The following is a 12,220-nucleotide window of genomic DNA, read 5'->3' as shown; positions in this document are numbered from 1 at the left end:
TTGTGGGATGCACATCCAGGGCACGAAGCTCCCGTTCCACCACATCCCAAAGATGCTCTATTGGGTTGAGATCTGGTGACTGTGGGGGCCATTTTAGTACAGTGAACTCATTGTCATGTTCAAGAAACCAATTTGAAATGATTCGAGCTTTGTGACATGGTGCATTATCCTGCTGGAAGTAGTCATCAGAGGATGGGTACATGGTGGTCATAAAGGGATGGACATGGTCAAAAACAATGCTCAGGTAGGCCGTGGCATTTAAACGATGCCCAATTGGCACTAAGGGGCCTAAAGTGTGCCAAGAAAACATCCCCCACACCATTACACCACCACCACCAGCCTGCACAGTGGTAACAAGGCATGATGGATCCATGTTCTCATTCTGTTTACGCCAAATTCTGACTCTACCATCTGAATGTCTCAACAGAAATCGAGACTCATCAGACCAGGCAACATTTTTCCAGTCTTCAACTGTCCAATTTTGGTGAGCTCGTGCAAATTGTAGCCTCTTTTTCCTATTTGTAGTGGAGATGAGTGGTACCCGGTGGGGTCTTCTGCTGTTGTAGCCCATCCGCCTCAAGGTTGTGCGTGTTGTGGCTTCACAAATGCTTTGCTGCATACCTCGGTTGTAACGAGTGGTTATTTCAGTCAAAGTTGCTCTTCTATCAGCTTGAATCAGTCGGCCCATTCTCCTCTGACCTCTAGCATCAACAAGGCATTTTCGCCCACAGGACTGCCGCATACTGGATGTTTTTCCCTTTTCACACCATTCTTTGTAAACCCTAGAAATGGTTGTGCGTGAAAATCCCAGTAACTGAGCAGATTGTGAAATACTCAGACCGGCCCGTCTGGTACCAACAACCATGCCACGCTCAAAATTGCTTAAATCACCTTTCTTTCCCATTCTGACATTCAGTTTGGAGTTCAGGAGATTGTCTTGACCAGGACCACACCCCTAAATGCATTGAAGCAACTGCCATGTGATTGGTTGATTAGATAATTGCATTAATGAGAAATTGAACAGGTGTTCCTAATAATCCTTTAGGTGAGTGTATACAGTATATCAACATTCAAAAGTTTGGGGTAAAGTTTGTTCTTTTTTTAAAGAAAATGAATATGTTTATTCAGCAAGGAGGAATTAAACTGACAGTAAAAAAACATTTCTATTTCAAATGAATGCTGTTCTTTTGAACTTTTAGCAGAATAACTCGGGAATACCTGAGGCATTGCTAAGATAGCCTATGTGTACTGTGTAATTGCTAATTAGTTGATCTGCCTCAAAGGAAGTTAAAGCGGCCATGAATCCACTAATCCCAGCCCAAAAGAACAGAGGGCTTTGTCCAGAACTGCAGTCGTGCCATTCTCAGTTTGTGCTGGCATACAAAACTGGCAAGAGTTTGAGGGCATGTTCATTATAAACTTTATGCTCTCTGGCTCTAGTTGGCTTTCTCACGTGAAGAGAAAACACGCTTTTTAGACTCGACGCCAGACTGATTAGCATGACACAGTAGCATTAGTATTCAAATCTCAGTTAAGCAGCAGTGTTTAGTCTTGTGTGGCCTATTAAAGGAATAGTTCACTTACAAATGAAAATTCTGTCATCATTTACTCACTCTGTTGTTGTTTCAAACCTGTATGAATTTCTTTTGTTTTTGTTGAACTCAATAGAAGATATTTTGAAGAATGTTGGTAACCAAACAGTTTTTGGACCCCATTGACTTCCATAGTAGGAAAAAAAAATACTATGGAAGTCAATGGGGTCCAAAAACTGTTTGGTTACCGACTTTCTTCAAAATATATTCCTTTGTGTTCAGCAGAAGAAAGAAATTCATACAGGTTTGAAACAACTTGAGAGTGAGTAAATGATGACAACATTTTCATTTGTAAATGACCTATTCCTTTAAGTGGATCATTTTTCTCCTTTATTCATCATATTGTATGACTGTAGGTACATTTTTTGTGGATTTGATTTCAAGAACTGTACTGGACACCAACACTTTTTGTTATCTAAAACTTTTTAATAAAAAGGGTGGGGGAAAAAATCCACACATTTTTAGAAAACATTTAATCTCTCCAAAGTTAAATTACAAAGATAATCTACATCTTTACAGATTGTTAGCAGTCTGTTCAAGAGTTGTCCGAGAAGACTTGACCCATGACGGCCAGCTTGGCGCTGAACGGCTGCACGGGGCAGGAGAGCGCAGGAGGTTTCCGTTTCTCTCCTGGCTTCAGTGCGATGCTCTCCGGGGCGCTCCGGTCCCCTGACGTCTCCTCTGATTGGTCCGTGGGAGGCCTGAGTGGTTTTGAGAAGCTGAGGAGTATGTCCTGTAGTTCCCTGCGCTCGTCCTGGTATCGGCTGCAGCAGTGGAGCGCGGCGGGGTCGAGCGGGTGAGCCTCCGTGTTAAATATGTACCCCCCCGCGCTGAGAACGCAGTCCCCGTGCAGGCCGCCGAGCTCAAACTCAGTGCCCGTGTTATGAAGGAAGTTTTCAGGATCGAAGAGGAGGTAGAGGTATTTAATGGTCTCGGCCAGGAAGAAGGACTCCATGCGGTTGTCCAACTTGTGGTCCCTTACGTCCTTCACCTTTGGCGGAAATAAAAAAAGACGAGTACGTTTAGAGACTGCTGGATTCGGACTCAATGTTTGAGACTCATTTTGAGACACTCACAGTGGCGAAACCACAGTTCACCCGGCTGATTTTGTCGATCGACTCGATTGCGTCCCGGCCAAGCTGCATGAATGTCGGGTCGCCGGTGGCCTTGTACAGATACATGGCGCTCTCGATCAACTCTGCACAACACAATTAGTTACTTCAATGTAAATTAATCAATACAGATTTTACAGCTAAATGTGAATGCAAAACTTGCTGCCAACATGCCTGTTATTTGCAAAGCCATTGATTGCTAAAGTGTTCTCAGCGGTTGCTAAATTCATGACTTTTAACAACAGATTGTAAAACACGGCATCATACACTAAAAGATTGAGGATCATACACTACTAGATTTTCAAGTTGTTACAAATACGAACACAACAAACTCACGCAGAAACTAGTTGAGTTGACGCATGACAAATGAAAACAACGCGTGTTCTTAAATCAATGTTTGATCGCGACGACTGGATGGAATCAATAGTTAGAAGTTTAAAAAACTAAATAATAATTAGCAATTTGTGCCCATCATAAACTGTGAGATTTTCTGTGAAATCTGTCAACTCAAATCTGAAAACTGGCTTTGACTTCCGACAACTAGAACCAGTCCAAATTTTAAATCAGGCAAAAATCTGTGCGAAATGTATTCCGGCCCTAAAGTAATCTTAACCCTTATAAAGCATTACAAAAAAGACTCACATTCCAGGGCTGTTGTGAAAATCTCTGAAATTTCATATTATACTGTATATGAACTTAAGTGTGATGCAAGAAAGAGTATTTTTATCAATATAGAGACATTTTATTTGAATATATTGTTATATGAGAATAACCAGAATTTGTTTATTCCTTGAACTTTTAACTCGGCACAAAACAATCCACATTTATGAAACCTACAAAATCCTTCTCGAACAAAACAAGATCAAAACAACATACAAACAAAAGTTTGGGGTCACTAAGATTTTTTTTTTATTCAGCAAGGATGCATTAAATTGATCAATAGTGACAGTAAAGACATTTATAATTTTACAAAAATGTATGTTCTTTCTGTTAACTTTTGTTTTTCATAGGATCCTAAAAAAATGTGTTAGGGTTTCCACAAAAATATTCAGCAGCACAACTGTTTTCAACACTGATAATAATCAGAAATGTTTCTTGAGCATCAAATCATCATATCAGAATGATTTCTGAAGGATCATGTGACACTGAAGACTGGAGTAATGATGCTGCAAATTCAGCTTTGATCACTGGAATAAATAACATTTTACAATATATTACAATAGAAAACAGATATTTTGAATTGTAATATTTTATAACATTACTATTTTTACTGTATTTTTGATCAAATAAATGCAGCCTTCTTTCAAGAACATTAAAAATCTTACCAACCCTAAACATTCAAACGGTAGTGTAAATATTACTTTAGAATGTTTTCTAACGAAATACATTTATTTTACTCCATTAAACTAACTTTTATGATGAAAAAGATGATCAAATGTTCATGCAATGATTTATCAATTGGTGTCAGCAGAGTGAAATATCGGCTTCTTTAAAATGTAGACTATTTGGTTTTTGAACTTTTGCTCTGTGCACCTTCCAGACTGTAGCTCATTATGATATTCTTTATTTATATCACTTACGTTTGGTGTATAGTGTCTAAGCATGCATTTTCAAGTTTATCAACTTTTGTCTCAAAAATACTTTTGTAAAATAAAATTCAGAGATGGAAAAAAAGGCATCAAATCACTTCTAAAGCCACAGTTGATATTGAACCAGAATGCAAAAAGGACTATATATATATATACAGTCTTCAGTGTCACATGATCCTTCAGAAATCATTCTAATATGATGATTTGATGCTCAAGAAACATTTCTGATTATTATCAATGTTGAAAACAGTTATTTACATTTTTATTTCATGATGCTATGATGAATAGAAAGTTCAAAAGAACAGCATTTATCTGAAATCTAAAGCTTTTGTAACATTAAACACTACCGTTCAGAAGTTTGGGGTCAGTAAGAATTTCTATTTTATTTTTGGGGGAAAGAAAAAAAATAAATCAATACATTTATTCATCAAGGATGAGTTAAACTGATCAAAAGTTACAGTAAAGACATTTATAATGTTAGAAAATATTCTGCTTTAAATAAATGCTGTTCTTTTGAACTTTCTATTCATCAAAGAATTTAGAAAAAAAATTGTACACAACTGTTTTCAACATTGATAATAATAATGAAATGTTTCTTGAGCATCAAATCATCATATCAGAATGATTTCTGAAGGATCATGTGACACTGAAGACTGGAGTAATGATGCTCAAAATTCAGCTTTGATCACAGGAATAAATTACAGTTTAAAATATATTAAAATAGAAAACAGTCTTTTTAAATTGTCATAATATTTCACAATATTACTGCTTTTTTTATTGTTTTTTTATCAAATAAATGCAGCCTTGGTGAGCAGAAGAGACTTCTTTTAAAAACATAAAAAAATCTTACTGATCCCAAACTTTTGAACGGTAGTGTATATACACACATATACATAGTATATATACATAACTCGTTTTAAAAATATCTAAAAATAAATAAATAAATATGTATTTTATGTTTTTAAGAAAAGCTCAGGAATGTGATATAATGGTTTAAAAGACAACTAATCTATGGTTTGAGGACTTTTCATGCATGTATTGCTCTCCTGTGCCGTGTGTTTTATAGATACCTGGCCGCAGAGGGTAGCCCTCGCGTTTGTCCACTGTGTAGCCTTGAGGAATGCTGTAGAACTCTGGGAGGCCGCCGAACTGACGCCAAACACTGTAGTAGTTATGAAAGGTCTTTGTGGCACTGGAAATATCACCTATCAAACTCTGAGATTAAATAAACACACGTGCATTACTAGGAGTCACAGGAATCTGCTCTCAGACGCAATGGTGTTTTTTCCATTGTCTTGTGACGTACTGGACCGGTGAATGGAGAAAGATCTGCTTTCTCACCTGCAGTCCAGGCCAGAACGCCTCCAGAGACTGAAACACTGGCATTGATACGGTCCCTTTATGCATCTGCACCCACAGATACCAATCATCAAACTTAGTGTAGTTCTTTATGGACTTATCAAATTCTGCAACACACATTTGAAAGTTGATAATGCTTTCACGCAAGCAAGATAAGGAAAGATATACAGCAATTAGTGGAAATGAGTTGGTGTTATGATGATTATCTAATGCTATCTAAATGAATAGCAATTTAATTGCACATACACAAACAAATCCGGTGCAGGATTTACTTTGAAACCATTTTCACTTGGAAATTGCAAGTAAACTTCACGAATAATTGGCAAGTGACACATTGAATTAAACATGGAATTTTGAAGTAGAAAGACTGAAATAGTAAAACTATTGTACAATGCTCGTGTAATACAGCTGCTTTATTAATTATTTAATGTTTACCTTGAAACATTGCCAGCATCTCCTCATCTTGCAGCAGGATGGCCCCCTTTACGAGATACTCGAAGTACGAGTCCACTCCCGCCCCGATCCCTGCGTCCTGAGCCACCCACTTAGAAGTTATGACATCTATATGATTGCCCACCTGAAAAGATGAGATGGTTACGTGATGATGTTAACAAGAACAGTGAATGCTGGAGCCAATAACGGAGTCACAAAAATCTATATTTTTCCAGACTTCTCTATCAATTTTACAGACCATATTTAACAACTGATAAATGATTTTAAAAGCCAACATTCTGACCATGTATGCTATTAATGCTAATTAATTGCTGGAATATTGTGGTTAGGTACAGTAGCTCATACTCTTCAATTAACACCAAACCCAGACGAGTTCAATCGCTCATTCATTCATTCAATTTAAATTCCACTATGTAGTGGAACTGAGTGCACGTGTGTGAGCTCAGCAAAAGACATTGATACTCATTTCACATGCAAAGAGGGTTTACATTGCGGCCCTAAAGCCCCACTTAATTCTCAAGGGTCAGAGAGAGGGTGGAAACTGATCACAAAAAAATGTAGTTTTGGTGCTAACATTATAAACTAAATGATTAAAAGTTCAATCAAATAATAATAAAACACGTATGACCCTTTTAAACCATGTCGAGCTATGCAAAATGCTAAACTGGTCATTTAAATCAGATATGGATCTCTGAAAGCTTTATGGTTCTATTGCACTTAATCCCAATAAAGAAAACAGGGATTGGGGAAATAATCTGTATTCTGTGATCTCAAATTCTGTTGTATACAACCAATTATCCTTGAATCACAAGGAGAAACAACATAAACATAGATTTAGCCTTTTTAATCAGCCAGCCACCCTGTGCTAGTAGTTGCTGTTAAAGCGATTAACATTCTGGTAAGAAAGCAGGGGCTAAAACATAAATATTAATGTTATTAGAGGCATTTGGTCAAAGCTTTTCAGACGAGACATTTCTGGGTGGTTTAAGTGAGTGCGGTCAGTAGGGCTGCACGGGCAGGTCATTCACTCATGTGTTGTAGTATGAAGTAAAATGTACTGTTAATATTGTATGTGGAGTTAAAGGGATAGTTCACCCCAAAATTAGAATTCTCTCTTCATTTACTCATCCTCACACCATCCCCAATGCATGACTTTCTTTCTTCAGATAAATACAAACAATAGCCGCGTTTCCGTTACCCTTCAAATTGCGCAAATTTAAATTGCGAATTGAAAATACGCCCAATGGAAACACGTCAATTTCGCAAAAACTCCCATTTATCGCAAAAAAGTTTTTACGCTCGCATGAGGAGGTTTTTCGGGCAATTCGAAAAAGGAATATTTTGCAAAACTGCAATGGAAACAGTTTTTGCGCATTTACAGTCACCTGACTTGTGAATAAGTGACAGATTTCAGTGTCTATTTATAATGTTGGGGGCGGAGCTTCAGATTCTAGAGAGCATTTGATTGGACAGTAAATCTGATGAGAAGCTGAAGTGCAGAGTGATGTCACCAAAATCATTAACCCATACTGGAGGAAGTGAGACTGTAAGTTTTGAATGCTTATATCTTCTAAATGTGAATTTTGTCATTGTTTTGGAGCACACTAGCTTATAGATAACAGTAAGGCTAACATATTCACATTCATTTTGATTTCATGGGGACTTTAAAAAGCCATGTAAACACACAGTTTACATACGCTTACTCCACGAACATGGAAAACAGCGATACGACAAACATGCAGAAAGCTAATGTTAACGGAAAGCCTTCGTCTGAGGCGTTGTGTTATTTTCTTAGCACAGGCGGCTAGCTCCGATAACCGAGTTCCTGTAACCACCGGGTGTGAAAGCTCTAGATAATTTTCATGTCTGGGTGAACTATCCCTGTAGAACATCATGGCTGTACTACAAACAGCTAGATCTCAAAAAAAAAAGATTTTACCAGGCCAATTTCTGAGCGTTTTCTCCATAAGGCCCTGAGAGCTTTGCGAGCCACGTTCTCAAACACAGGGTCTCCAGTCAGTCGGCTGAGGGTGGAGAACTCCAGGATGAAGGTGCCCACTCCAGCGGTGCAGGTGACGGGGGTCTCAGCGGGGTCCACCCCCCGCAGCAGGTTCACCGTGCCATACGGCATCCCTGTGGGAGTCTGGAAAGCTGAGAAGGGACAGAATGGAGAAAAACTGACAGCATTATTCAATTATCATGATCAAATATTATCATGATTCTAATATGTTTAAATGCCAGATTAGGATTAGTGCATTACATTGAAGGTGACAATAGAATTTCAAGTTTTGGATAAATCCATGCATGCCTTTTGGGCAAAGATTGCTCACATATCCTTACACAATTATGAAAGATGCAATTTTATGTCCCAATACTGGGATACTAGCTTAGCTAATGCTTACAACTACATGTTTTTTCTAAATTATTAGGAGTATGCAAATTCAGTCTTGATTTGTATGAAAAATATTAGCACGGTAAACTAGTGATGAATGTATGATGTAGGATTTTCAAATTATGACTTTTTGATTTAATGGCAGGAAATACTATATATATATATATATATATATATATATATATATATACAAAAAAACTAAAATGAACAAAATGATAAATGGAGAGTTAAGACAATCATTACATAAAAAACACTATATGCACTCATTAATCTGTGTTATTTTTATATTAATCATATACTGTTATAGTATTTATTAATATTTTGAGTGACCTTTTATTTTGTATTTTAGTTTTCATTTTTGAGTCATTTTGCTGTTTTTTGTATATATATATTTCTTTCTTTTTTTTCTTTTTTTTGGTAATTTAGTACTAATCATTTAGAACTTATTTTATTTGCGTTTTTTTTTTTTTTAAGTCCCCATGAAATCAAATTTGACAATTCTTTTTTTTTTTTTTTTTTTTTAGCATTGCAGTAATTATTATAAATCATTTATCCGTGCACATCATTATTTTTTACTTTAAATATATGTGTCCTTGTAATCTTTTATCAAAATAACATCCCCTCCCTCTTGAAGCGACATCTCTTCTCTGATGATGTGTTTAGTGGAGTGAGGGCGGGGCAACCTTTCACTCACATGAGATCCACCAATAGCAAACCACAACCATCCAATCAATTCCCCATGGACAAAATCAAGCCCCGCCCAACATTTCTTCTTGTTCTAGAAGATGTTTCACTCAGATATACATCACAATAGTGAAGCAAACCCTATTGCAACTTCCTTTCCATGCCATCTTTAACAAAATGCTTGGCTCATTTTCTGTGGTTCAATGACAAATGCAACAAATGATTCATGCTAAATATCATTTCCGATGTAATTTGAATATGGTTTTGAAGTATCCACGAGCTCCCTCACCAGGCAGCAGTTTGCGTGCGGCGTCCTCTGCCATGCGCAGGAGGGGTCCAGAGCAGGGCCAACCCTCCTCCACCTCCATCCCAGCACGCTTGGAGAGCAGATGGGCCGAGAGAAGCCCACCAACCACTGCAGAGAAACACATCAAGTCACCAGATTATAAACAGATGCACTGGTGAAACTCACTGAATGCCAATGATCACAGCCCTGTATTACAGGATAAATAGAGATAAATGAGTTTGCCAAAAACATGTCCGGGTCATATGTCCCCCCAAAATCAAAAGAAAAATATCAGATCTGTTCTGCATGAAGAAAGTAGTTTTCAAGTTTTCATACACATACATATATATACATACATAAATACATGCCTTACCTCGTATATTCGTCTCAAACACAGATGCATTTACATCCGTGTCAAAATCAACCGTGTCCTGGAGCAGAGTGGCCACGCGCTGGAACTCTGTGTGGTTTCCCAATACCTGTGATCAAGAAGGAAAAACATTCAAACACATACAGAAAACCACTGAATGGCATAGAAGATGTTGAATGTAATTTCATACCAGCAATGTGTCCAGAGCATCAATGAGTGTGAGGGAAAAACTTGAAGGAAAAAGGGACAAATAGAGAGGTCATAATGATAGAATATGATTTCTGAATCTTCTGAATTATGTGTTCCACTATGAAAGATAATATATTACAGACTCAATTCCACTGAAAAAAAAACTGCAGCAACTTTTCAATAAGTATTTTGTCACTGAATGCAAGTGAGAATTTTACTCTGACAAAGTCCAACGAAAAGAACCCCATTACTGGGAACCCCATTAAACATTTAAGATTAATACAAGACAAATATTCTCATTTTAAAGTACATCATTTAAAAATAGGTCAAATGTCTTTTTGGATTAAAAACTGTGCAGTCCAGTAAAATATGTTTGACAAAGAAGGCATAGTTCTTCACCTTTCAAGAAATAACCATGTGCAAATCTTTTATGACCTAAACGTCCCCAAGTTAAAAACTTGATCATGCCTAGATTTAAAATGACTATAAAACCTTCTCATTATTCAAGGATTTAGTTAATTTAACTTATTGTCACAGCTTTCATCCCATTGGGTCTGTCACTTGATGGTAATATAGGAGATAATTACTAGTCTAAGGTGGAATTTGACAAGCCGAAAGCCTCCTTTGCGGCGACATCTGCTTTCTTGTTATCGAATATATATATATATATATATATGATGTGCGTGTGTGTGTCTTAATATTTATAAATACTGTTTCCAAAAGGAATTCATTTTGACAGAAAAAAACACCTTTTGGTGATTTCTATATAACCTAAATTTGGCAGATCTGTTAGTTTATTTATTTTAGGGATGAACCAATATTACAATTTTGGCCGATACCGACAGCCGATAATTCTCTACATTTTAAAGCCGATAACCGATATATTGGCCGATAAATCTAAATCCAAATGTTTATATAATTTTAACCTGATTACAAAAACAAAAGTCTCACCATTAAAAGCAATGTCCCAAGCACACAATTATAATGTTCTCATTATAATTTTATATAGCCAATATGACACATGTTGCACTGAACCATATTTTTTAAGAGATTCCAATCATATTTCAAGAAATTCAAAACCATCATGTCGAACAGTGCGCAGTCTGAAGTGTCTCAGCTGAAGGAAATAATCCATTATTTATCGGCTTTAATATATCGGCCAATTTTTCTTATTGGGCCGATAACGATAACATTAAAAATGAACATACGGTATATCGGCCGATACCGATATGGTGGCCGATATATCGTACATCCCTAATCTATATAATGTGTTTTCATTGGTTAATTGCTGTCTTGTTTGCTGGCCACATCTATTCAGGCGCATGTATACATTTTAATATTTGTGACTAACTTCTGAAGAGCGAAATTGTCGAAATGTAGTTTACTTCTCATTAAATACAGCATTGTGGCAGTGTGTGCTGTCCTTTTGTTTTCCTTGTTATTGAAGAACAGAAATGTTTCTGCTGTAAACTCATACCTTCCCCATGTGTCCTGTCCATCACACGTCAGAGGTCTCAACTCATCATAAGGATATGCGTTTTCTAAGTAGCTGTTGTAAGCATGATAAAACATCGACTTTATTCTGTCCCTGTTAAGACAAATAAAACAGACAGCAAATATCAAACCGCTTTAACCAGGAATGATTGTCAATATTCCTCAAAGCAGTATAAGGCATTATGACAGGTGCCTAGTTTCAGCTGACTGCTGTATTTACACATGACCATCTGGCAAAGCCGATTGACTGACAGCAAATACCCCTTCCTGACCATAAAGGACAGAGATTCATACTTGTAACTACTTATTGACTCTATACGGCACCCCGATCATCTGGCCCTCTTATTACACATCAATAATTAAAGATGAATGTAGCGCATCATAAATGAATCTCACCTGTAATGAGACATTTCCTGCTCAGTAAAATCTCTGCCTTTAACATGACTGATGATGGGAGACAGGTACGTGGCGCAAAAAACGGCGGAGAAAAGGAAAGTAAGCATCAAGTAACGAGATGTGAGCAGACATAAACAATACTATAATTTCAAGCGACATGGATATGCACTAATACTACAAACAGTGACAATAGGAAGTGCACATAGTGCGCATGCGCATGGGTGAATGCTGACGTGCAGGTAGCACGCGCTGTATTTTAAAATAAAAGCCCTGCGAATGATACAGAGAAAATATAAAAGTCATT

General features: G+C 37.1%; 1 protein-coding gene across 1 annotated transcript; it reads right to left on the bottom strand.

The window, feature by feature from the left end:
- Positions 1–1,883: 1,883 nt before the first annotated feature.
- On the bottom strand, positions 1,884–12,129 carry edem2 (ER degradation enhancer, mannosidase alpha-like 2). Its single transcript, XM_084428782.1, has 11 exons — positions 11,917–12,129; positions 11,504–11,614; positions 10,028–10,067; positions 9,841–9,946; positions 9,471–9,596; positions 8,045–8,256; positions 6,088–6,229; positions 5,635–5,759; positions 5,364–5,508; positions 2,669–2,790; positions 1,884–2,583 (listed from the first exon to the last, which is right to left on the bottom strand). Exons 1-11 carry the CDS (start codon positions 12,021–12,023, stop codon positions 2,128–2,130), a joined length of 1,692 nt encoding a protein of 563 aa, XP_084284908.1. The 5' UTR covers positions 12,024–12,129; the 3' UTR covers positions 1,884–2,127.
- Positions 12,130–12,220: the final 91 nt, after the last annotated feature.

Source organism: Rutilus rutilus (assembly GCF_951802725.1).
Source record: "Rutilus rutilus genome assembly, chromosome: 13".
NCBI classification, from domain to species: Eukaryota; Metazoa; Chordata; class Actinopteri; order Cypriniformes; family Leuciscidae; genus Rutilus; species Rutilus rutilus.
The sequence above is the reverse complement of the archived record's forward strand: the minus strand, read 5'-3'. Positions and strand labels throughout refer to the sequence as shown.

What these genes read in the sequence shown, in the direction of transcription:
- edem2 (XM_084428782.1), bottom strand. Translation starts at nt 12,023, where the DNA reads ATGCTTACTTTCCTTTTCTCCGCCGTTTTTTGCGCCACGTACCTGTCT. An exon ending in CAGGAAATGTCTCATTACAG is followed by an intron (nt 11,615 to 11,916) that starts GTGAGATTCATT and finishes TTGTCTTAACAG; the next exon opens with GGACAGAATAAAGTCGATGT. An exon ending in CGCACGCAAACTGCTGCCTG is followed by an intron (nt 8,257 to 9,470) that starts GTGAGGGAGCTC and finishes GTCCCTTCTCAG; the next exon opens with CTTTCCAGACTCCCACAGGG.